The sequence below is a fragment of the Antechinus flavipes genome, chromosome 6 (genome assembly GCF_016432865.1).
Source record: "Antechinus flavipes isolate AdamAnt ecotype Samford, QLD, Australia chromosome 6, AdamAnt_v2, whole genome shotgun sequence".
Taxonomy (NCBI): Eukaryota; Metazoa; Chordata; class Mammalia; order Dasyuromorphia; family Dasyuridae; genus Antechinus; species Antechinus flavipes.
This window is the reverse complement of record NC_067403.1, coordinates 160,374,475-160,402,175: the sequence shown is the minus strand read 5'-3', so window position 1 is coordinate 160,402,175 and position 27,701 is coordinate 160,374,475. Positions and strand designations below refer to the sequence as shown.

The following is a 27,701-nucleotide window of genomic DNA, read 5'->3' as shown; positions in this document are numbered from 1 at the left end:
TCCACCCCCCCTCCCCTCTGAGGCTATGTCCACCGAGTGCAGAGAGGGGAGCAGGATAGGCACGCAGCCGCCACCACCGCAGTCGCACCGGGGCCAAGGATCCCGGGAGGACCCTTGCAAGATGCTCTTAGGACTTCTGGGTCTGGAAGAATGAGCTTGTCCTTCCTTTTCCTCCTCCTCTTCCTCGGCCACCTGATCCGCAGCTCTCGGACTGAAGAGAAGCAACTCTTTCCCAAAGCGCAACTAGGACCCACAGTCAGTAACCGTAATCGAGGGGACAGCGGCAGCAGGGGCAGAAACAGCACTTCTTCCTTGATTTCTTCTTCCTCCTCTGCCTCCTCCTCTTCTTCCCTGGGAATTAAAGGCAGCGGCTCAGAGCGGAGCAGCTTTCAGTGGAGCCCATCGGGACGCCGGACTGGCAGTCTCTACTGCAGAGTTGGTATCGGTTTCCATCTGCAGATCCATCCGGATGGCAAAGTCAACGGCTCCCACGAAGCCAATATGCTAAGTAAGTTGTTTGCTATCCTAGAAAACCGGCCTCGCAGCGCCAGGTGTCGGGCGAACTGGGAGAACACGAGTTCAGGGAAATAAAGACATCCTTTCCTGACTCTTGGACACTGGCACCCGAACCAGTGCTAGTTTTAATCACACGAGTTGGGTGGGGACCCATCTTTCCTAGACACACATAGCACACATACAAGCTAGTGGCTATGTATATTCATATCTATAGATACCTACAATCCAGGTTTTCGGGTAGCTTAGCTAAGATACCACTTTTGTCGCTTCCCCATTCTCTAAATGTAAACACCAATAATAGCATAGGATGACAATCAGAACTACACACGCGCGCGCTAACACACACACACACAAACACACACACACACACACACACACACACACACACACACACAAAGACTTGATTCCCTTCTCTCCTCCAGTGTACTCTCCGCTTCCTACCTATCCCCTCTTCTCTATGATTTTGTCTTGAGCTCAGATTTATTGCATGGCTGGAATCCTCATTAAGAATTAAAACACATCCTTGCCCCCGTGTCCCAACTGCTTCATCGAAAAATACAACACTGCAAGGAAGAGCAAACTATTTTCACAAAAATCTTGTAAGGACATCTGACACCCGGTCACATCGCCAATCTCCACCACATGCTGTATTTGCGAAATATCCCAAAAATGGTGATTCTGCCAACAGGCACGTTTAACAGGGCTATTTGATTGTCATCAGAATGAAAATCAACTGGGCTATTTGCAGCTCCTTGTAATGATGGTTGTCCGCTCAGTCTTTAATATTCCTGGAGGTAGATTAGAGAACAGTTATTTATGAAGAAACGGAGAGCAGGCAGGGTTGGAATATGAGTATTAAGATGTAAGGGATTCAACATTCTCAGCTCTTTTTCTAAAAAAAAAAAAACCGAGTCCTGTGTTAGGACTTTGCCAAGTTTGCAACTCCCTCCCATCAGCCTTTTAAATAAAATTTATAATGCACCTCTATATGTGCATTCTACTTCTACTACCTCCAAATACTTTTAACACCTCTCTTAGTTAATAATGACAGCATTTATGCAAATGAACTGCGTTCAGTTTTTCTTCTCTGCCACTTGCTAACTGGGTTTATGGGTTTTGGGGGTCTCACGTTATAATACTTAGATGCTCTAGCAAATCAATTAGCGAATTAGCCCTAGGGAAAAAATTAGTACCTCAGTGAGACATTAAATAAAACATTTTGGTCAAGAGGATTTTAAATGATTGTTGTTGGAAAATTAGGGAAGGAGGGAGAGAGAGAGAGAGAGAGAGAGAGAGAGAGAGAGAGAGAGAGAGAGAGAGAGAGAGAGAGAGAACGAGAACTAAACTATCTCTGCTCTCTACACTCTTTCTTCAAAGTGTTTCCCTCAAGCTAACATATTTTCTAAAGCTACATGTTGATTTGGGTGATTCCAAAGAGCTTGATTACTTTGCTAGTTCCAGGACCTTATTAAGCCTCTGAAGCTCAGTTTCCCTATAAGTTTTTTGGGGGGTTGTTTTTGTTTTTTGCTATATATAACCTCCAAGATCCCATCTTTCTCAAAATCCATGATCCTAGAATCCTTCTGTCCCATGGTTATAGGTGCAGGCAATGTTTGAAAAAAACAAGGTAAGGTGGCACAGAAAGGCCAGCTCTGGTCCAGGCAGTTTCCAAAAGCCCAAAAGCTAAAGACTGAAGAAAAGCAAAGACAAGAAATGGATGCCACAGGATTGAGTAGAAGCACAATGGTATATATGCATGTGTATTAGGTAGAAGGTGCTCTAGAATGCCTCTTCCCTGGAGTTGAGAAAAGCCTGTCATAGTTTTTGGTTATCTTAACAGTGTTTCAAGTCTCTAGCAATGTAAGCCATCAGTTTCTGTGAATCAGCTCATGGGTTCCAGATTCCCCTCATGACTCTTCAATGTTAGTGTGGAGCTGTATAGTCAATGTTCCATGTTTTGGACTACCAAGTCTTCCTCTTTTAGCTTGGCCAAGTGGCAGATTTTTGTGTAACTGGCTAATTCTAGGATTCTTCACAACTTCACAGATGAGATAGAGGGCTCTGGAGTTTGACCTTCTGAAAATGGACATGCATCTCCTACCAACAAGAATTCTCCCCTCCTCCAAGATCCAGAGAATGCATGGCCACATATTTTAGAATGCCCTGTCAGGGTCCTCTCATTTATTTCTTCTGGTGTTATATCTGCAAGGAAGAAGGCATCCAATTTTGGGATATATAGAAAAGGGATTTTCTATTTCATTAACCTTCCCTCCTCTCCACACTAACCATTAGTATGAGGAACTCTTTGGTCCCTTCCATCAAGATCCACACGTCAGCCTCAACCCTTTCCCACCTCACAGAACAATCTTTCATTCCTCCAAAGGAGTCACTTTGAACATCACCCTAGATGGTGTTTCAAAATCCCCACCCCCACTTCCCTCCCAGAGTCTTTTTTTAGATCTATCTTGGCTAGTAACCACTTTGGGGTATTGCTTCAATTAGGGTATTTGTGGACCGTAAGTAAAATTCCTGTTTCTTCCTTTGTTTACATTTTATGTAAGTTTTTTACATAAGTATTTCTAATTATGGGAAATAATTCCTGTATGAATTCCAATCTTCTTTCCTGAACAAGAGATGGCCTGTGTATTTGAGCAGATTTAAGCAAAACGGGGGAGATACCTGGAATTTTATTGTTGCCAGAGTATGAGAGAGATTATTCGAGATAGAGAGAAGGAAAATATATATCTAAGTTTAACAGTGAAGTTAGGGCAAATTCATTTAAGAAAAGAATTTATTGACCATAATTTGTCTGCTTGTTTATTTTAATCCAGAAATTTGCCAGTGAAGTAAATCATTTTATTCATGGTTATCATTGACACCTGCTCTTCAATTTATAGTCTCAAACAGTGGCCTAGGGAGGTATCCTTCATCTTGGTTTGCTTCCCACTGACTAGCAACACTTTCAAACTAGGATTGTATGAGATAAGGGGAGTAAAGATATCTCTCATTTCCATAATACATCAATGTTGTTTGTGTAACATACATATCTCTTTTGATCTTCACAACAACCCTGTAAAGTAGGCAGAAAAGGATTTCCTTCTATTTTACAGCACAGGCTTACGGGACTTTTTCAAAATTACACCCTTTCACCTTTGGACCCAAAACTTCTGAATCTTCTCTTAGTATCCTTCTACTATATTTACTATCCCGCCTCTCTCTAGGAACTCTTAGGGAACAAACTCTTTCCAGTGTGGATGGACAACTACTATTCTGTAATTTGATTTTTAAAGCGTTATCTAGGGCCTGGAGAAATTAAATGATTCATAATCAGTATATGTCAGGGATAGGATTTGAACAGAGATCTTCTTGAAATCTGAAACCTGATTCACTATGACCCACTGCCTCACATGTTTTTCATTAGCCAAAAAATGAATATCTATGTATCATTTTGGGAGATCTAGACTTCTTTCAAGAGTTAACACTTAAGTGTGATTTTTTTCTTAGTAAACAATGTTAAGTTTAGACTTTTTAACAGAATGAATTTTAGTTACTAGGTTTTTAATACTGGAGGGACCATGTGGCATACTAGATATGACACGTAAGACCTGGGTCTAAATATCAGCTCTAACACATATAGCCTAAGTGACTCTGGATAAATCATTGAAACTCTTGGTGTTACTTTAGGCAATTCTCTCAAGCTATAAAATGAACCAAAGATGCTGATCTGCATTATTAAGAGGTCTAATCCAAGATTAGAAAACCCCTGATCCAAAGGTTCCATATCCCAATTAAATCACAAGTCCATACCCTATCCCCAACATGTATATTTAATGTATTGATACTTTTTGTTTTTATTTCACAGTCATTTCTTTATACATTACTTCCTTCATTCTTGTAACTGAACTCTCCTTTGTAACAGAAATCTCTTCACCACCACCACCCCCAAAAAGCTTATATACACTTCATGCAGTATTTGGTTCCCAGATTCCTTGATTCTGCTGGGAGCAAAATTAGACTGCAGGCTGGAGCCTCAGTTCCAAGTACTGGCTTCACTACTTGCCTGCTGTGTCATGTGGGGCAAATTACTTATACCTCTCCTTCATTTCCTTATTTGTAAAAAAAATTTCACTTTAATAATCTCACTATGTGAAATTATAGTAAATATAAAATATATGTATATATATACTATGAATTACTTATAAATATAAATTACTCTTATATTATTGCTTACTTTTTATATGCCCAGCACTATCCTGATTACTGTGAAGAATGACAAGGAAGTTTAAACCCTGCTCCCTGTCTCTAGGCATGAGAGCACCCACACCCAACAGTGCCTTATTTTTTCCCTCTTATAAATATTAAAAAAACCTATAGGTTATTTCTGTCCTATCACTTAGTAGCTTAAGATTCAGAATAAGAAGGGCTGATAGTAGTACATCCTCATTATTTTACAGATGAAGAAATAGAGGTTCACAGATATGAAATGATGTGTTCCAGGTACCATAAGTAGCAAACATGTGAGACAAGATTTGAATCTGTTTTCTCTGACTCCATAACCAGAGTCATTTCTATAGTAACACATTGTTATAATCTTGTGGGTTTCATGTATCTGAAGTAACAATCTGCAGCACAGGGAAAATGATTGAACAAAAGATTATATGTAAGAGACCAGTGATAGCAGAAGAGATAGGGTTGTAACAGAGCATGTTTAAGACAGCCGACAATCATTAAAAGGGTCTTGAAACAGCACTAACTAATGTTAGTGTGTATATTTTACAGAAAAGACAGAGAACTATTCAAAACATGATCACTTTATATATTTATCTCCCTGAGAAAAGATAATTTTTTGCCATGCAGTCATTCCAACATTTGTGTAAGTTCAAAAAGAGTTATTTCAAAAATTAACATTTTAACAATGTAGATATATGTTACAAAATTATTTGACATTAGGAAATTTTTTTCAAATTTTTGGAGTTCTGCAGTTCAAAAGGATGGATTTTGGGATCATAGGCTAGATATAGGCAGGAACTTGACACGTTGTAATCCAACTGCCTCCTTTTATAGATGAAGAAACTGAAGTTCAGAAAGGTTAAAATCACAGACATATAAAGAAAGTAGCAGAGTTTTGATTCCAATTTATGATCTTTGCCTCTAGACCTAGAGCACTAAGTTCTCACTAAGTTTGAAAGAATTTGAATGGGGTGTCACTTTAGTATAAAATTATCAATGTTAACATATTCTTAGGTTCTCTGATATACTTATCTCAAAAAAAGTGTCCTGTATCAGAAATCTGAAGATGTAGGTTCACACCTTGGATCTATTATTCTCTTCTCTGGGCATTGGTCTCTTCATTTATAAAATGGTCAACTCTAAATCTCTTTAATTTTCTGTCATTGGGAAATACAAAGAGATAATAGAGATCTCCATTATTTAGTGTATTTGTAAAGGTTTTTATCTCATCTGCCCAATCTTATCTCACCTCTTTTTCTTATATGTTTAAAATATTGCTGGAATGCAAATGTTTTTGAAATGTCATAGCAATACCATGGGAATTGCTTGGAAATCATCAAGGTTGGCATAAGTTGCAGTGTAGGCAAAAGCCATATTTCAATGAAGCAAAAAACATTTGCCTGAAAAATGAAAAAAAACTGAAAAACGTCATCATTTCATTTTTTCTTCCAAAATACTATTCTTTTCACTAATGCAAAAAATACATGCATACATATGCAAACAACTGGATTGGCCAATTGTTCCGGTGTTCTAGTGTTTTGTTAACAGCCATGATTATGTTCTTAGCAGCCAAAATGGATTGGGGCCATGTATACTTTGTCAGAGGGAAGTCAGAATTAAGCAATCATCTCATTAATCTGATTCTCTAAAAAAAATTTAAGTTTTCTATAGAGTGGCCCCTTCACTGGCCATTGGGGAAATATAAATAGTGGTATTAACATAACACTTTCAGTTTAGCTCTTTGCTTTACTCTGTGTAAACAAAGAGTATTTCCTCTAGGCATCACAATAACCCTGAAAGGTATAGTCTCTATATACATTTCACAGATGAGGAAACTGAAACTGAATTACTATGTCATCTCTTGACTACAAATATTAAAATAATTTTTAGGTTGCCCATCTGGCTACTCTTTTTTTGGCTTAAATTAGCTTAAGTGAACACAAAGAATTATCTGATGGATTTGGGCAATGCAAGGTAAACTCAGGGGCAAAAACAGTTTGAGGATTTTGAAAAAAAACTGAATGTTTCCTGAATTTGCTCCCCTCCTTTTTTTTTCAGTTCTTTATTTGGTTATAGCTTCTATGAATTTACAAACCAGAGAATATTCATTGAAGAAGGAATTGTTTACATTATTAGAGCTTTTGTTATGTCTGCACAAAAGACACATTCTATATGATTTCGTATCTAAGATATTTTCCTCTAGCATTAATATCTCAGAGGAAAAAATTTTCTAGAAAACACGCTTCTTCCTAATATTTTCCATTACATTTCAGTAGTCTCATTCTCTATATTATGATGCATAATTGAGTATGTTTACCTTAGAACAATGAGTTAGCCTTATGCTTAGGTGGACCATATAGATGCCTGTATTCTATCACTTGGAAGCCACTAAGCATATACTCTTTCTTCAAAATATCTTCCATGTTCAGGTGTTATGTATCTTTCAATTCTTCTGTTAGTGATGAATTCATTTGAATTGAGAATTTCTCTCTTCTTCTAATTTCTTCTTAAAATGTAAACATTCTGGAAAGGATAACATATTAAGTCAATAAAACCTCAGGGTAAATTATCTTAGAAAATTTTCTTCTGTGATTAGAGGGAAAATTGAGAATGGAAGGGTGGTTTCTGAGAAGGAAAGTAAGGGTACTAAAAGGAGAGAGAGGAGTCTGAATTAAGAATATGAACTTTAACTTGTTATAATCTTATACAATTCATTTTTATTCAACAAATATATTAACCACACATTCTATTAAGGTTTGCCCTTTTTCTCAGTATAATATTATTGCTAACAAAATGTGATTTAAATACTTAACCTTCTAGGCTTCTAAGGACAATAGGATTAAATAGCTACTAACTTCTTCATAACAGATATTGGCCAACTATCTAGCATTTGTTGAATATAGGCAGAATTTACATATAGCCACAATCTTAGGCCTAATTTATTTATTGAGATTTGGCATAGTAAATACGTTGCTTTCCAAAAACTCCTAGGAATATATAGGATGAAAGAACATAGAAAATTTTATTCATTGCCCAATACAAATGAATTATCATGAAACCACTACTGGAGTTGCTTTGGATTTTAAGCTCTTAACATCTTTGTAATGTTTGTCAAAATATTAAAATAAGGTCTGTAATGTTTGCCCTGGATATATGTGAATGCCTATGTGAATTAGCAAAGTTTATACAAATAGATTGTACTTTTCAGATTAGGAAATGTAAACATAAAAGAATCAGTTGCATATATTTCAATATTGCATTTCATTAAAGCAAATCTCATTTTTAACCACAAAAAAGTACAAGTTTCCTGGGAGATGAATTATCAGTAATAATTCCCTCAAAATACAGTTTGTCTCATAAAAATACAATGGTCATAGCCTCAAAACAGAAGTAACATATTAATGTTAAAAGTCAAATACTTTTATTCTTTGAAACCCATATGAGCAAATAGATAAATAATGCTACATTTGATATAAGAAATTAATAATATACAATTGCTAGATTGTTCATTTTCATTCAGATGGATCATCTGAATGATAAATTTCAGTTTGTTTTCTTTTGAAATACAAATTGGAAACTTTAAAATGTGAAATTCTAAGAAGTAATAATAGGGATATAATTATGGAGGGTATCTGTCCCCCTACCACATTCATTTCATATTTTAGAGATTTTGCTATTTTTTAATCTCATTTTTTTCTATTACACATAGTCAATGCAAAATTGCACATTTCTAAAGGCACTGATACTACTCTTATAGAAAGAACCTTTCCCTGGAGTTCTTAATAAGCAAATTTGTAACAACCTTAGAATAAGTCCTTAATTAGTTTCCTATTGTTAGATCTGCTTCTTTGAAAGATTTATTAAAGAGTAGTAGTGTTTAAAACATAATGTAAATTGAAATTGACAGGGAAATACATGACTTAGTAAGTGATGTGTTTGTCCAACCCTAATGACAAATAATACTGCTTTTTTTTCTAAAAAGTTTCTTTAAGAGTTTGTTTTAAAATGAGTATCTTTAAATTTGTCATTGCTTTTCTTAAATAAAAGTGTTCAGTAAGAATTTTTTTTTCAAAAAGTCTTTCAGATGACCTTAATTACTTGAGGGAATTGCCACCTGACCAGGTAATTTCATTGAATTTAGCTGAGAGATTTCTCTTTATAGTGCTAAGTTTAAGTACACCTCCTTTTTCTGAAACTCTTTAGGGGAAACCCTAATGTAAAATAGAGCATCCCTTTGTAATACAAGCATGATCACAATTTAATATATAGTTTATAAATGTGGAGAGTTGTATATCAGGTTTTTTGAAAATGATGATAGGTCCACAACATGATGGAGGGAAGCAGGCTTCTTTTGCCTTGTCTCTCCAGTATGCAGATAATGGATAGTATCAACCACAGTTTTTCTGATAAATATAAATATATGATTGCAAAATGCTTAAAATTATATTCTAAGATGCGTAATTTTAAGGCATAATATTGATTTTCAAAATCCAATCTGTGGATTCAATCAAAGTTGCTTCACTTATAGTTTTCTGCTATCTATGATTTATTCCTTAATTCCGGTGGATTTGTAATTTCCAAATAAAGGAACAAAGACCAAAAAATATTAATGATATTGGACTAATATATACAAATATGAATTAAGTAATTTCAATTTAATTTTTTACATTTCCATGAAAGTTTTAACTATAACTATAACTTTAATCTATTAGATAACTATAAAAACTTTAATCTATTAAACTTAATTTTATTGAACCAACATTATTAATATTTTCAGTGCTTTCATTTCTTTTTATTTGACTTAAAGAGTAAATTATTTATATTTAATAGAAAAGGAAGTTATTATTCTTGCCAAAAACTCTATATTGGGTTTTAAAGAATACTGATGAAAAAGTTCCTTGAATTTCTGTATTAAAGGTATCATCATCAAATACTATTTAGTAAATGTTAATCAATACTTGCAAGAAAGCAAATGAACATTGATAATAAAAAAGAGACTAATGAAATCTCTTTGGAGCCTGCAATTAATAATTTAAGGTATTAACCAATTTTCTTAAAGTTAATATTGATCATAACAAGAAGATAGATTAGGTTTTACAAAGAAAATATAAAATAAAGAGAAACTACATATACGTTGAATTCTTCACAGCATTATCAAACAATCTGTGTTTTATTTTGGGATTTCTGTCATCCTAGGTATTTTGGAAATATTTGCTGTGTCTCAGGGGATTGTAGGAATACGAGGAGTTTTCAGCAACAAATTTTTAGCGATGTCAAAAAAGGGAAAACTCCATGCAAGTGTAAGTAGAATTGTGTTATGTTCATTAATTAAAGATGTTAAGGAAACTTTACATGCAAAATTATTTTCCAAAGTCATTAGGTAGAGGTGACAACTTGCCCATATGTATGTGTGTATCTTTATATGAATTTACATATTTATAGGTGTACATATCTATATTAAAGTTATAGATTCATTTATATTTTAGCAAAAATTGGTTTTGTTCTTAAACATTTGATAAGCATTTCAATCACACAAATGTTTTTATTGGATTCAAATATCCTCATGAATTATAAAGAAGTACATATAGAAATGACATTAATTTTACTTGTAAAATATGAGTTTTCAATGCTTAGAAATGGAATGAATGCAAATAGTGCAAATGATGTTCATGTATATCTACATTTATGATTAGGATATTTATTTTCATTTTGAGTTTATTATGCATACATCTAATAAGATCCAAATGTTATCTAATACATGTTGTAAACAAGTAGTTTGCATTTCATAGATTACATACAAATAAATTCATAAGTAGATACATGATTTCATTTGTTTTCTCGAATGAAAAGTACATGAACTTTGTATATTCAGTCTCTATCATTTTCCCTATATTTTATCTTTGTGTATTAGCCTCATAAAATAGTTTCATGTCTAAGAGGATTTTGTACATTCTAAGATTATTTCGATTCATAAATGTTCTTTGTTTTTACAATTCTATAGTGCTTATTACCACTTTACAAATCATTGTTTTTCTGGGCACCAAGGGGAAAGAGGGGGAATACTTAAAAAAACATATGTGGAAGATGTTTTATCCATTGTAGTGGCATTTAAAGGCATTATTCAAGAAATAAATGTTTTTAAAGGAGATTAAAATGAATATTAATTGGTAGGAGAAACACTTTAACTCAATAAAAGAAAAAATCACTTATGGTGATCTTAGAGATTATTTGACTCTGGGAAATGTTCACATACCAGTTAAATGTAATGTAATGATTTTACAACTCAATAAGCCTTTAAAAAAATCTCTGATTGCTTCTTGGAATGAACAATGGAATATGAAATATTTCTAGATCCTACAATATAACCTAAAGTTATGGAATATTTTTAAGATAAAAGAGAGATCATGATGAAATTCTATAATCTCTCTTTCCAATTAACTTAATAAAATAATGATTTATGTATTTAATATACATATGTATATATTTATAGAAACATAATTTTCAAAGCCAATGCTTTACATTATAGCAACTATAATTATATGCTATATTAAAACATCTATATTTTTATTCTGCTATAGCATCTTTTGGAGAAATGTTGGATACCCAATTTTATCATTAATCCCATTAGCAATATTAATAAAGGAGATAAACATAAAGGAGATATATCAATAATAAAGTATGATGAATAGAATAATTTTTCTCTAATCTATTTTCATTAGTAAAAAAGATTAAATTTTGCAATATCTATCCATCTATCTATTTAAATTTAACCATATAATATGCTCTTGTTTTTTTTTTTTTTGATAATATTTAATTAAGGTAGAGAAGAACAACTTACTATTTTCTTTAAATTCAGATTGCTAGCCTATGGCTTATATAAATTAGATTAAACTTGGACTAGGTTAAGAACAGTTGTCATCAAAAGTACTTAGTTACAAATGGATACCGATTAACTACATAATGTTATGAGGATGGGATACTTGACTCCTCAGTCAAATTCAAGCAACAAATTTCTAGAAATTTGACCCAGATGTCTAAAGACGTCTGTCTGGTCTAAATAACATAGATAACGCAAAAACACTATATGCTCTCCTGTCCTGGCTTGACAGGATAGTTATTTCATGGCCTAATGAATTTTAAATAGAATAAGGTGAGTCTTGTTCCCATCACTCACTGAAATGCTTTGATATAAAAGTCATTTTGATGACTTTGAGCTGAAGTGGAAATAAATGTTAATTCCTACAATTACGTGGACTCTTTCAAAACCATATTTTTCAAGCTCTCATTCTCTTATCTGAGCTTTATGAGCTTTACAAAACCTTTTCTTTATAGGACAAATAATTGATTTATAAAGTAGTTCACTCTTAAATATTCTGAATTAAGAAATAATATTAATTCTAGCAATTATCAGTTCCATGCAAGGTTAGGGTTTTTTTTTCTTGTTTTAAATCTCCATTTAAATTTTTGAAAACTTAATGCTGTTTCCCAAATGTTGATTAGTTTGAATCACAAAGACAGTTTATAGTATCCACATACAAAAACTTTATTGTGAAATCTAGATGAATAATTTTGAATTACTTTCAATAAATAGTTTTGTAGAAATGTTGAGCTTTCCTATAAAGCTATAGCATTCAATTCAACAGAGGTATGAGGTATCTCCATGGGTTTGAGGTACTATGACAATAAAACATTAAGACAGTTCTTATAAGAAGCCAATGTTAAAAGAGCAAGTGAAATAATTCTTACTATAATCAATGCTCCCCTCAATTCCCATGCTTGTCTCGGAACTACATTGACTTTTTGTTGTTGTTTTGAAATTAACACAATTGAAGATTACTGGATACTTCCAGAGTCACAAAATGGGATTTGGAGGCACATCCTGAGCTTTCAAAATTATCTTGTAGCTAGGTAAACATATGCTAAAAAAGTACTGTTCTACTTAGTCCCATATGGAAACATTTGGATTATCTTACTCTGTTGACAAGTTCTAATTATGGCTTTTTATTAACATTTTAAGTTATATTTGGGGGGTATCATCTTGAGCTAGAATCTTCAGTAGTGTATTTTCAGTTTTAGTCAACCTACATGAGACTGCTGATATCACCCCCACTAAGTTACCTTGTATATACTTTTATGTATATGTGTCCCTGGGTATAGAGTAAAGACATTGAGGTAAGGAAGAAATTGTTTCATTTTTGTTTCACTATCCCAAGTGCCTTGAACAGAGGCTGGCAGATAATAGGCACTTTATAAATGCCTCCTGATTGATTGATTTGGCATGTTAAATGAATTTTAATGGGTAGGTTTTGGTTGGCAATGTTATAAATACTTGATTAAACCTCAAGATGAATGTTTGAATCTTAAAACTGGATTTTTAAAGAGATATTTCCTTTAATTTCATCAGTGAATGAATGGATACTTAGAAGCCTAAAAACATCAGCCCAGATTCTTGACTGGGTAAGGAGATGGCAATAAGCATGTATTAACAACCTACAATGTATCAGGAACTATATGAAGTGCTTTAGAAATATTATCTGATTTAATCCTCAAAACCACCTTAATAGTATTCATATAATGAGAAACCAATTCTGGATCCTTGTAATTAATCTGGATTTGGGGCATAAAGAAGATCTGGTTTTTGTTCCTTCAAAATTGTTTTTACTTGTCTATTTTTAAAAAAAGTATTGTATGGGATTACAAAGAACTGGTTTCATAGCACTATTTAGCTCAATCATAGAAATTTTGTTTCATTAATTCAAAATATGACCAATGCTACTGGTATTTGGCAATTCTGTTAAAAGCTATAAAATACTTATATTTTTATATAAAATCACATACCCACTCCAGTGTATATAGGAGTCTTGTAGGTTGTACTTTTTTGGGAGGGGAAAAAAGCAGCATTAAATTCTATTTAGGAATAAGAGAATAAATTTTAGTGCTACATTGACAAGGTACAATACACCACAAATGTGACTAGATGGCCATGTGTAATATCTTATACTTCTTCTCTTAATTGATTTTCCCCTAGTAGCAATAAGTAAATAAATAAACAAATAAATAGATAAAAAAAGGAACCATTAAGAATTCAGTGGGGAAGTCCAAAATTGTCGCTCAAATTATCTCATCTATCAGTGCTAAAATCATTCCTTCTATACCTCTTCTCTTTCTCAGATAATTCTTAACCTGAATAAAAAAGTTTTCCTGGAAGTAATCCTTTTAGTTCTCCATCTTTTTTTCTCTTTCCCTTTATCACCGCTCCTTGCATTTTAATAGGAAGCTTTTCTTGGGTTCCCAAAGGTCCAGATTTTATTCTTCTGGAAAGAGATCTCTTCTAGCTTCCTGTTTATAAAGCAGCTTTTAGCTCCTCCTTAGCATTCTCTCTCAGGAAAGAGTTTATTTGTTTCTTGGTAAGGTTAGAAAAGTATCTTCCTTGGCAGCTCAGCGCCCTGCTTAGCCTTTACATCTATCTTTGTTAAAATATTTTTCTTAGGGGCAGCTAAGTGGTGCAGTGGATTGAGCACCAGCCCTGAAGTCAGGAGGACCTGCATTCAAATCTGGCCTCAGACACTTAATCTTCCTAGCTGTGTGACGCTAGACAAGTCACTTAGCCCCAATTGCTTCAACAAAAATAAAATAAAATATTTTACTTAGTACCAAAACACTTTAAAGTAGGGAAAGTGTGAAAGGAAAGAATAAATGAGGGAAATACAGTTAGCAATAGTAATTGTGAAAAGAATTTCAAAACAAGTTTCTCTGATATGGTCTCATTTCTCAAATGTAGAGGGAATGCAGTCAAATTTCTAAAAAAAATAAGAGTCATGCCTCAAAAGATATGATCTGTGCCCAAAGGGCAATTAATTCATACATGTCTTTTGACCTAACAACACCACTCACTTGGCATGAATACCAAAAGAGATTCAAAAAAACAAAAGGAAAGTGAGTTATATGTACAAAGAATATTCACAGCCACTCTCTTTTCAGGTAGAAATTAAAGGGGATGCCTATCAACCGGGAAGTGACTCAGTAAACTGTGGTGTGTGCTTATGATGGAATATTATTGTTCTATGGTAAATGATGAACAGGATGGTCTCAGGGAAAAACACCTGGAAAGTCCTCCTTGAATCCAAGCAAAGTGAAATATACTATATAAAAAGTAATAGTAATGTTTTGGGATGAACAACTATGTGACCACAGTGGTGGTCACATTTTGCTATTACTTTGCTATTCTTACTCGTACAACCATCCACAACTATTCTGAAGGACTTTTGATGAAAAATCTTATTCATACTCAGAGAAGGAACTGATAGTGTCTGAACTCTCTTGTCTCTCTGTCTTTGTCTCTCTTGCCTCTGTGTCTCTGTCTGTCTCTGTCTCTGTCTCTGTCTTTGTCTCTCAATTTTTTGATGGTTTAATTTTCATTAGAGTGGCAGATCTATGTTTTTTTTTTCCTCACAACTTTTTTTATGAAAATGTTTGTATAACTTCACAAGTGGTTTCTTAATTGTGGTTGGTGATCAGGGAGAGAACCTAGAACTCAAAAATTTTAGAAACAAACATAAAAAAATTGTTTTGAATGTAACTGGGAGAAATATTAAATAAATAAAACAAAACCAGAAAAAAAAATTTCTTAACTCCAAAAGTAAAGTAAAATAAAGTAAAATGTATTACTTGGGGTATGTTCTAACCTCTTATAGATATTTCTTTTCCCTAAATTATGTTTAATTGTAAAACTTCCCTAATTCCTAATTCCTACTTCTTAAAAGATACATCCCTTATCACAATCTTGTTATTGTTGAAACACCTTTTTTGAATCTTACTATTTTCCTTCAGTGAATGCCTAAAAGTGCTAGATTGATATAAATTCTTTCATTCTTCTATTAAAGGATATATATATATATAAATATATATATATATATGTATATATATATAACATTGTATTATTTTTATTGATGTAAGCTTCATGAGTTCATAATTGTTTCTTTTTTTAAAATCTAGTACCTAGTATAGTGATTGACACATAGTAGACCCTCAATAAATATTTATCCAATAATTGATATTTAATTCTCAATCTGAAGAGTCATAGAAAATATAGTAAAAAACAAAAATCTTCTAAGGGCAGGGCATTATGAAACGGGTGAGGATGTTGTACTTGATCAGCCCTAAAGCAACCCTACAAGGCCTCTCCTCTTATTGAATACTATATCTGTTAGTTAGGAAAAATTACTTTGATTCCAAGTATGGTCTAGGTTTCCCCAGCTTTTCTTACCCAGCTTTCCCAGGGGCTTTTCTTAAAGCCAGAGTTAATTCTTACACAGTGCAATGAAGAACGGAATAATGATTTTCATTCATATTGACAATCATTAATGAAATATCCCCTTTGCCAAGCTAAAAGCTAAAGTATCACCTAGAACAATGTTACCTCCCCAACCCCTAACCCCATACCTCTTTATTATCTAGGATATTATATTATTATATTATATCTAGGATATTATAATTTAACTTTCTTAGTCTAAGTTTATTTAGAAGACTACTGTCAACTCTGAAAATTCTACTACCTTATTGGGAATAAGAAAAACATTCATACAAAAAGGGGTCCTTCATCTTTGTAGTTCAAATACATTTTTAAAACTAATTTTTATGCCATATAAACTCAGATATATGTGCATATATATACACACATATGTTATATATGTTACATATACACACACACACACACACATATATGTATATATTACATAATAGTCTTATCTCCAAATGCTCTTTCTGGTTCTACTAGTAGTTTGTAAACGTTTTTATTATGAGACATTTACTCACTGATGAACTTAAAGGAAAAGAACAAATCTGATTTCAGATCTTTCTGCTTTCATCTTGATGTTTATTCATATTTATGATCACACACATGTGTCTACATGCATTCATACATGAACACATGCAAACATGTGCATTGTACACAAGTATATGTACATGTGCATTGTATTAATATATACATATGTGTGTATGTACACATACATGTCATCCATTCTTGTATGTTAATTTTCTCTGTATCTCTCAGTGGAGGGAGGAAGGGAGAGAGAAAGAGAAAGAAGAGAGAAAAAAAGAGAGAGAGAGAGGGAAAGAAAAAAAGAGAGACAGAGAGAGAGAGAAAGAAAGAGAGAGAGGAAATGAACATGGGAGAATGGATTGAACTTGAAGATGTTGATGCCTTTGAAGCAGGAGACTGCGTTATATTAAGTTTCTGAAGTCTAATGGTAATACCTGGAATTTAATCATGTTATTTATGAGACTAGAAGATCTTCATCTATGTAAATAATTCTCTTGATTTGGAAAAATCAAAGTGTAGTAAGTACTAATAGAATCTTAGGCAACAGAAGTATTCTTCAATGTTGGACATGTTCATTCTAGTTCAGCTGCCTAGTACCTCGTGACCCTAGGCAAATAATTTAAGGTCTCTAAGCCACAATATTTCAACTGTAACCTAAAAGGGTTGGACTAATAAGTACAAATTCCTTTAGGCAATGAAATGGATAGTATAATGCAAGGGTCCTCAAACTATGGCCCGCGGGCCAGATGCGGCAGCAGAGGATGTGTATCCCCCTCACCCAGGGCTATGAAGTTTCTTTATTTAAAGGCCCACAAAACAAAGTTTTTGTTTTTACTATAGTCCAGCCCTCCAACAGTCTGAGGGACAGTGAACTGGCGCCCTATTTAAAAAGTTTGAGGACCAGTGGAATGGATAGAGTGCTGATTCAGGAGTCTAGAAAATGAATTCAAATCCAGACTCTAATGCTTTTATTGTGTGACCTTGGATAACTCAATTACCCTCTGTCTGCCTCAATTTCCTTAACCATAAAAAGGAGCTAATATTAGGACATACCTTCCAGGGTTGTTGTAAGTTCTATTTCCTTCTTCCCTTTTTCTTTCAACTCTAAATTCCTTACATAAAACTAGGAAGGTGCTTTGGAAATTCTATAGTCTAATGTTATATTTTAGAGAGACAGAAAGTAAATTCTAGGGACATTAAGTGATGGGCTACAAATCCTACAACTAATAAGTAGTAGATCTTGGGATTGAATTAAGGTATACTGATTCTTTGACCACCATTCTACTCTTTCTCCTTTTATATACTGCTTCCACAGAGAGACAGAGTATTGTAGTAGAATTAATATTTGACTTAGAATTGAGGGACACTGGGGTGTGCATCTAGGATGTAGTATTTAGCAGGCATGTGGCCATGAGCAAGTCAGTTAAATTTTCTGGGCCTCGGCCTTTTTCATCTGTAAAAATGGTAATAAGGATAATACCTGATGTACCTATATCAATGAATTATTATAAGGATGACCTAAGATAAAACACGGTTATTGTTTTGATTACAAGGTCCAATAATTTTAATTTTTTTTTCACTTTCTAGCTATCTGACTCAAAATTCCTAGTTCTAGAACTATTCTTTTTTGTTAGCAAATAAAAATGATCAAGATAGTTGTCTGAATGGAGGCACATTGCCCAACTCTTAACAGTAGCATTATAGAAAATAATACAAAACAAACAAACAAAAACTCCTAAAATTTGTACTAAACTGACTCATGATCCAAAAATGTATTGAGAAATAATAACAAATTATTTTTCCTTCCCAGAATTGAAAAAAAAAATCACCTGGAAGCCTATGGGCAAAAAATGGGAAGACCATAAGAAAAGCCAGGATCAGAAAAGGCAAATAAGCCCAGCCTTCAAGCATGCCCAGAGATGGGCTACAGACATGTGTGGATTACAAAGTTCTGTATTCAAAAGTGAGAACAGAAGACCCACTGATAGAGACCTAGATTGTAAGAAAGCTCCAAGATTGAGACCTTGAAGCTCTAGTGGGTATAGTGAGCAATGCAACACACTGATGTTCCCATTAGGATAGCCCAGGCATCCAGGTGCTAAGAAGTCCTGAGCACTTGTTTTGAGATGCCATAGATGGTATGAAATCCTATCACTCTGGGCCTAAGAGAGGCAGAAAGAAGTGGAAAGATGCAAACTGGAGAATTTTACTTTGATTATGTGGTCAGTACAGACAGTCAGGAAATCTAGGACCAGGTCATGCAGAGTAGATTAAATCATGCAAAAGCACATCAATGGGCAAAGCCTGTCTCTGGCACAAATCTTCAGTGTAGTAATTAAAAAGTTGGCAAGATGAATAAATCAAAGAAAATACCGACCAATACTAAATGCCTGTTGAATGTATGCATATAGAGAGAGACATATGTGTATGCACACACGTGTGTATGTGTGTATGTATATATATATATATACATACACACATATATCTGTATATACACACACACATAGATGTATATACGTGTATATACATATAGGACAAATCTAGAAATTCCCCAAAAGAAGGAGCAAATAACTCCATAGCAACTGCGGGTAGAGACTCAGAGGAAAAAATAGATTTTCCATAAGGACTACATAAATAACTAGAAAAAATGAAACAAGACATTTTTTAAATGAAATAAAAACTGTGGAGAAAAGAAGTGGAAGGAGCATAAATAGTTTATAAGAGAAAGAAGGAAACATTATTTAAGAAATAATCTTCCTAAAAGCTAGACTATATCAAATACAAGTAAATAAATATGAGACACCAAGACATATTAGAACAAAATTAAAATGACTGAAAAAGTTGAAGAATATATGTGTAAGATATCTAACATCAAATGGAAAAATGGGTCAAGCAAAAATCCTTTAAAATCGTTAGATTCCATGAAAATCATGTTGATGGATTTTTTTTTAAGTCTGAGACATTATATTTCAAGATATAAATGAAAACTTCCCAGATCTATTTTAGGACCAGAAGAAAAAGTCAAGATAAAAAGAATTTACCAATTACTTCCAGAAGTGAGGGGAAGGAAAATACAAGTGTTCTCTTTTCTTTCTTTTAACCAACACATCAGTGGAATGTAATAACATGAGCAAAGTTTCATATAATCATAGTCCTCTAATTCAGTAAAGACGTGAGACACATTTATCTCATCTCTTCTTTAGGGCCAGGTTTTCTCATTAAAACAACATATCACTTCCCTCCCTTCTTTCCTTCCTTTTTCCTCTCCCTCCTTTCCTTCCTTTATTCTTTCCTTCCTTCCTTCCTTCCTCCCTCCTTTCCTTTCTTCCTTCATACTTTAAATTCTTAATTTTTTTTTTGAGAATTACTACTAATGCATATTGGTGACAAGGAGGCATTACTGGATGGGGAAGGACAGACTCTGAACAAATGGAAATTGATAATTAGAACCAAAGTGGTGGGAGAAGAATAGCACCACTTGGAGAGAAGTTTGAAGATAAGTAAGGCAACAATAGTGGAGATACAGGATAGCAGAAGTTCCTTCTCTTCGAAGAGTTGGCCTTTCAGGGAGACTAACAGAAGTATCTCACTTTTGCATAGATTTCAATTAACTGTATTCCTCTCACTCTTTGGTTTCTGATAACTTCCAGAGTCTGCTGTTGTTGTTTAAGAAGTAAATCATAAGTAAACAAAAAAAATCAGAGATTAATTAATTTTACTTTCTGTAGCTATTTTATTTTTTCCTCAATATTCTTTCATTTTCCAATTGGATATAAAGATGGTTTTCAACATTCATTTTGTAAAATTTTGAGTTGTAAATTTTTTTCTCCTCCCCTCATTTCCTCTTTCCCAAGTCAGAGAGCAATCTGATATAGATGTACAATCATTTTATACATATTTCCATATTTGTCATGTTGTAAAAGATAAGTCAGAACAAAAGAGAACCATAAGAAAGAAAAAACAAATCAAAAAAGGTGAATATACTATGCCTTGACCTACATTCAGTCTCCATAATTCTCTTTCTGAATGTGGATAGCATTTTCCTTCCTGAAAATATTGAAAGTGTCTTAGATCACTGTATTTCTGAGAAGAGCTAAGTCTATCATAGCTGATCATCACATAATCTGGATGTTACTGTGTACAGTCCTCTCCAAGATTTGGTTCATTTAAGTCTTTTTACGCTTATCTGAAATCAGCCTGCTCATCATTTTTATACAACAATAACATTCCACTACATTAATATACCACAACTATTCAGCCATTCCCCATTTGATGGGCATCCCCTCAATTTCCAGTATTTTGCCATTACCCTTTCTATGTAGAATCATTAAATTGTTCATCTAGAAAAGACTTTCCAACAATATGTAACTTATTCTGCATCTCTAATCCATCAGCACTGTCAAAAGGTTGCTTTCAATGAACTAAAGTCTGCCTTTCTTTTTACCTGTTGTTCATGGTTCTGTCCTCTGAAACCAGACTAGACCTTTTCTCTCTTTCATATAATAGTCCTTCAACAATTTTAATCCAGTGATCTTGTTCCTGTATTAGCTTCCTTAGAATGAACAGGCAGAACTTTCAAAGAACCCTCATTTATCATGACTTACAGTCCCTTCACCATATTGGTAACTCTAAAATGTGGTACTTGGAACAAATATTATTTCAGCTGAAGATTGACTAGGACTTCCCCATTCTGTGAATCCTATGCTTTTCAATGAAACCTAAAAATGCTTCATTTTTTTCTTTTGTCAGTGTTGACTCACATTCAGCTTAATGTTCATTTAAACCTTAAGATATTTTTCTCCCAGAAATTGTTATCTAATCACATCTGCCCTATCTTCTTCTTGTTGAGTGGGGTTTTTTACATTCCAGATTTAAAAAATTATATTTAGCCTTGTTAAATTTCATCTTGTTAGATTTAGCCCCATATTCTAGCCTGTTCATTTTTTTGGGTCCTGACTGTCATCCAATGAATTAGTTATCCTTCTGAACATCCTTCTGTCACTTTTACGTGAATAAATATGCTACCTATGTGTTTTAAACCAATCATTGATAAAAGTTTTAAATAATGCAATGGCAAGTACAGCTCCCTAAGGTGTTTCTTTAGAAACTATCTTCCAAATTGACCTAGAACTATTGACTGTGCCTCTGATTTTGGCAATTCAACTAGGCCTGAATCTACTGAACTAGGCTCTGTATGATATGGATAGTATCTCCAATTTTTCCTGTCCATGTCTTGTTTTTTACACGGTTCTTTGAATGTTGACTCTTTATTAGACTATGGGCTCCTTCAAAGCATAAACAGTCTTATGACTTTCTCTTTATTCCCAGTTTAGCACCGTGCCTGGAATATAAAAGATTCTTCATACATGCTTACTGGTGGACTGACTGAATAATCAGAAATTTTTTAAATTATCTTAATGTCTTAATAAATCTTGTCCTCTGACATTACTTATATTGATTTAATAAATATAGTATTTATATGACTTCTGATCAAAATGATCATTTCTTTAAATCTCATGGGTAGAAATAAGCATTTCTTAAGAACGTTCTATATACCAAGCACTGTTCTAAGTTCTTGATAGCTATTATCTCATTTGACCCTAACAACAACCTTGGAAGGGAAGTTGTTTTTATTCCCATTTTATAGATGGAGAAATTCAGGCAAACAGAGATGAATAGACTTGCCCAGAGTCAATTAGCCAGTAAGTGTCTGAGGTGACATTTGAACTCAGAACTTCCTGATGTGAAACCCAATACTAAATCCACTGCAGCACCTAGTGACTTCATAGGAACTTGCAATGGAGAAATTTATGTTTCTAAAAAATTTATTCAAAGTCTATGTGAATTCAAGATTGGCCAGCACCGTGAGACGCAAGAGTGCCTTGCATCCTTTTTAGCACCATGTATGCGTAAGGCTAGGGGTACTTATCTGGGGTAAAGTTTTTTCATGGAAAAGCTCTATTTTCTGAGGAAACATTTATTGAAATGTTTACTTGAAATAGATCTTTTCTGTCTTAATTCAAGGAAGTTTCCAGATGTAAAGACCCAATTAAGATGTCTAAAACAGTCTATGAGGTTCAGGTTTCTATTCCTGTGTGTGTGTGTGTGTGTGTGTGTGTGTGTGTGTGTGTGTGTAATGAGATTAATGAGGTATTTTCACTAATATCACTGAAGTCTCAAAAGATTATTGGCCCCTCTTGTTTGTACTCTAGAAACTTTTTAAAGTGTTCTCTCTTCTACAACTTACTTCACCCAGCAAAGAGGTCTGATCACTCCCACTTGAACATTAGAACTTTTGGAACAAGAGTTTTGGGGAAGGGAATTTTTCAAGAAGGGTTTTCACTAATGCTATGGATCCTAAGGAGAGGGCTAAAAGTGGAAAAGCAAAATTTATGTATCAATGAAAGTGAAATAAAATCCTTTCATTGAACAAACAAACAACAATGACAAATTTTGTTATATTCTCCATATCTTTTTCCACTGCATCTTTAAGAAAAAATAAATACAAAGCAGGGACCAAAGAATTCAGTATATTTCAAGGTAGTTGGCTCAAACTCTAGTTTTGATCATTCCACATTCTAAGTTTTAGAGACCATGGATTTTGTAAGACAGAAATGAAAATGAGGTCAGTACACCATATGTAAGATATTTGTCATTGCATTCAACTGCATTTCAAGAGAAAATTCATTTCTAAGATGTTTATCCTTTCATATAAGGCTGTAGCTTTTATTTTATGGTAAAACTTTGACTATGTAATTTAAACAGGCGAGCACATCAATTCTTTTAAAAGCTAAGAAATTAATAACAATTTCATACTTCTATTTGTAACAAATCCTTTTTTTTGTTAAGTGTAAAAAGAATTATTTAAATGATTTCTTAAAATGATACCAGTATTAGCTTTTACCATAAAAAGGGGATTCTAGAGAATGGGATTAAGATTTCAAAGATATTACACTTTGTTTAAATTATTTGGTTTTCAGTCTACTGGTTCTCAAATAATAGCAATGGCTACAGATTATCAACAGTAGAGTTTTAGAAAATTTGAATGCATAGGGGCACAATTCACAAATAAAGGCTGCCATCAGAACTCAAACTGTACCTTAATGCAAATAATCAATTTAGACAAATTTATATGTTACTGATATTTAGTTCTCTACATGGGCCCTAAATTACACATGGCCCAAAGTGAAGATTTTTTTAAATAAAAGAAATCTCATAGTTGCATTCTACAGTGGTTCCCAACTTCCTTTGGCTAAGGACATATGCAATGTAATATTCTTTCATGAAAAAAGTATTTTTTAAAAATTCTGGGTTGTACAAAAGTCTCCTCCCTCTCTTACAAGCTGTAATGGGTTTTTCCCTCATAAATGGAATAAAGAGAAATGACAGCAAGTTTTGAAGAGTTTTCTCCTCTTTCAAACTATAGATGTTATTAGAAAATAAGATTACTTTTCTACTTTTTTGTAATCTGTCCTTCATCTCATTTTAAAGGATTCTCCTTTCCTCCAGTCAACACTTTCAAAGAGCCAATGATCTAACTTTCTACTCTAGCTTCTAAAACATTAAATCAGGATCTCAGTGGCCTATCTCAAACTTAGACTGAGAAACCCAGAATCCATAGTAATGTAAAATATGGCTTTGATTATTATTATACATTAATCTCATAGTCCTAAACAGGCATTTGATTTGACATTTCCTAATGGTAAACTCCTAAAGTTATATTCAAATTAACAATGGAAAAACAATACAGTCACTACTTTTACCTCAGAAAAGAATTTTCTCCAGTCTTCCCAGAACTTTTATCTGAAGAGCTACTTTTCTCTGTTTCTCTTAGCTAAGTCCTCATTTCTTTTCTATAATTCACAGAAATTGCCTTTTTCCCTTTTCATTTTCATAAGAAAAGGAAAGTAACTTAGATAAATATATTATTGTTATTGTCTTTTCCAGCAGTTTGTTCCTTCTCTTCCTACCAGTTTGTTCCTTCCTAGAAATTACTTTTAGTTTTCTCACAGGCAGAGCCACAGGATATTTGCTGTTTTATACACTTATTTGATGATATATTTTATAAATATTTATGTTATTTATGCATAAATATTTCTATATTTATATTCACTTATATGCTCTTTATATAACACTGTGAATAAAATCACATGGTGGTCATCTCTTAATGATACAAAATATAATCCAAGGTTTCAGAACACAAATTTTTATGTTGCCAAGGGACAATTTCTTAGGGAAATGTTTCTGATTACTTTTAAGGTTAAGGGTTCAGAAATTTGCAAGAGTCTACCTTAGAAAAAGGAGCTTTTTTTCTGCAAATTTGCAAGGGACTACAAATCTCAGTGGTCATTTATTTTTAGACCTTTCATAGAGTTAATGATAATTAAATGTATTAAGGCATCTAATTGTAGCTTTTATGAATGTTAATGTTTGGGCTACAGAGTCTGTGGTAACTCAGCGGAAATCAGTATCATGAATGTTAGAACTAATAGAGCAGTGTTAATGATAAAAATGTCTGGGTAGTTTTATTTAAGGGCATGAAATAGGGATCACGAGAAACTTTGGCTTCTATTATTTGAATCCAAACTGAAAATTTTGCCACTCAAGTCTACTGAAGCCTTTCTTCTGAAAATCAAAATTCTCTCATTTTGCTTTCTAGGCCAAATTTACAGATGATTGCAAATTCAAGGAGCGGTTTCAAGAAAATAGCTATAATACCTATGCTTCAGCCATCCACAGGACAGAAAAGACTGGAAGAGAATGGTATGTGGCACTCAACAAAAGAGGTAAAGCCAAAAGAGGTTGTAGTCCAAGGGTCAAACCCCAACATATTTCTACACATTTCCTTCCAAGATTCAAACAGTCAGAACAGCCAGAACTTTCTTTTACAGTCACTGTTCCAGAAAAAAAAAAGCGACCTCCTAACGTGATCAAACCAAAAGTCCCCCTTCCTGTACCTCGAAAGAAGCCAAATACAGTCAAATATAGACTCAAGTTTCGCTTTGGATAGCAGTTGGTCTTGTGAGGAGACTTTTTTCCCTTCACTAGTTGCTATCAGAGCGACTATCTTCAGAGTTCTAGACCTAGAATGTAGGACAAGCTGCACTTTTCTCCATTAAAGCAGTGCAGGGAGGTAACAATTTGCAACTCTAGACTCAAGCAATGTTGCTGATTTACAATGAAGAAGCATCCAAACTGAAGTGATGTTCTTAGTAGGAGCCTAAAAGGAAGAAGATGGCTTCAAATCATGAAAATGGAAAGCCTTTTGTTTGCTTACTTCTCAATGGCATTTGGACCTCTATTTTCAGGACTGATTGCGTATTTTGATGATTTTTACAAAACAAATTGAAAGAACATACATGGAACATTTTTATTTTATTTTCCAAAGAATATTTTGGTGCAGAGAAAATATTTTATTAACTCTTTTGTTTTTTTTTAAGAAAAAAAGCATATTTTCTTACTTTCATTATTACAATTTAAGGAATCTTTTAATGTAATATACATCACTTCCATGCATTTAAAGCTCTTTTGTAATTTATGTGCATCTCTTCTGCATTTTCTTTTCTCCCAGATTTTTCATTATTTTTAGACCATACCTCATCAGATGTTCTACATTTAGCTCTGTGTCTTAAAATGTTTCTTTCCTTCCCCTCAGAGCCCAAGGGTCATCTTGATTTCTTTTCTTTTTTTTTTTTTTTAATAATTTTGCTGTAATGTGGATTCATTCTTCTTTGATTACGGGACTAGAATGGGGGTTGGAGTAAAGGCAAGAATACACAAAAAGAGGCTTTGGGGAGAAAAGGGAAAGGCTTTTGGAGGGACAAATACAGAAATCATTTTTGATTCCAAATATGTACAGCATTTGGTCAGGACAACCCTTCCCTACCCTTCCCTCCCCTCCCCTCTCCTCTCCTTCCCTTCCTTTCCCTTCCCTTTTCTTCCTTTCTTTTGTTTCCCCACAATTACTCACCCATCCACCCCACACCTAACAAGGAGAAGAATACATTTTACTTTGTCCAACAAACATGCTGAATGGAGGGCTTAAAATACCTTTAATGTAACATCCCTGCTAGATAGAGCTATGAAAAAACATTACTCTGCAAGAAAACAAAAAGAACCATATTCACTTCAAAGATTATTAGATGTCCCTGTCATCAAAAATTGCCACTGTAGTCATAAAATCAAACTTTTAACAGTCTTTCCCTTCCAAAGATAATCAACCATTTCTATAATAATGGCAGCCTTTCATTTCGATAGGAAACAAGTGATATCTACTGGAAGGCAACTTTTGAAAAAAAAAAAAAACAGATGATGGTGTCTAACCCTGTTTCATATTTTAGAGCAAGTGGTAGTCTACAAATTTTTTTCTTAATATTAGTTGCATAATTTATTTATTTACTTGAGTGCTCACTTATATGCAATTTTTGTGAATATATTTGAATTCATTTTCTATATAGAAATGTGGCAATAAAATGGTGTATTGAATATGGAAGTTGTGTGTCTTTCTTGGTAAGAATGACATATTTCACAAAAGGTATCTATTTCATCACACTATTGGTCTCCTATTTAAGAAAACAATTAAAGATATATTTGTTGCTCTGTATGTATGAATACTTAAAAAAAATCAAAGATGCAGCTTTTTTTCTGTATAAATGTGATATAAAAAAATTTACAAGACTTGAATGTATTACCATTTAAGTCAGCCTGGTTTGTTTCAGTGGGATAAAAAAAATGTTCTCATTAATTATGCTAATATATTTTAAAGCAATTAGTATAAATAGCAAAGCCATGCTGTAATCCAAATAGAGTATTCCATTATAAAACTAATAATTTAATTAAAATTTATTTCAGTTTAATGCATGGTTTCTTTGTGAATTCAAGGCCTTAGTTTTGTTGTTTGTTTTGTTTTGTTTTGTTTTGTTTTAACTGCAAAACTTACAAAAGCTATAATTAATTTACACTCTAATACATGCTTCAGGTTTCACTTCATTTGATGGTAATATAGAAAATTTTACAAATACAGATGTTATTTTCATCATGAATTGGCACATCCAGCTATCAAAGCTAGGATATTTTATGTACATATACAATATATTAATAATTTTTAATCCATAATAAAGCATATTTGTGATTC

At 33.4% G+C, this 27,701-nt stretch overlaps 1 protein-coding gene across 1 annotated transcript; it reads left to right on the top strand.

Moving 5' to 3' along the window:
* FGF5 (fibroblast growth factor 5) lies at positions 1-27,701 on the top strand. The gene is made up of 3 exons (XM_051963992.1): positions 1-508; positions 9,943-10,046; positions 25,227-27,701. Exons 1-3 carry the CDS (start codon positions 151-153, stop codon positions 25,575-25,577), a joined length of 813 nt encoding a protein of 270 aa, XP_051819952.1. The 5' UTR covers positions 1-150; the 3' UTR covers positions 25,578-27,701.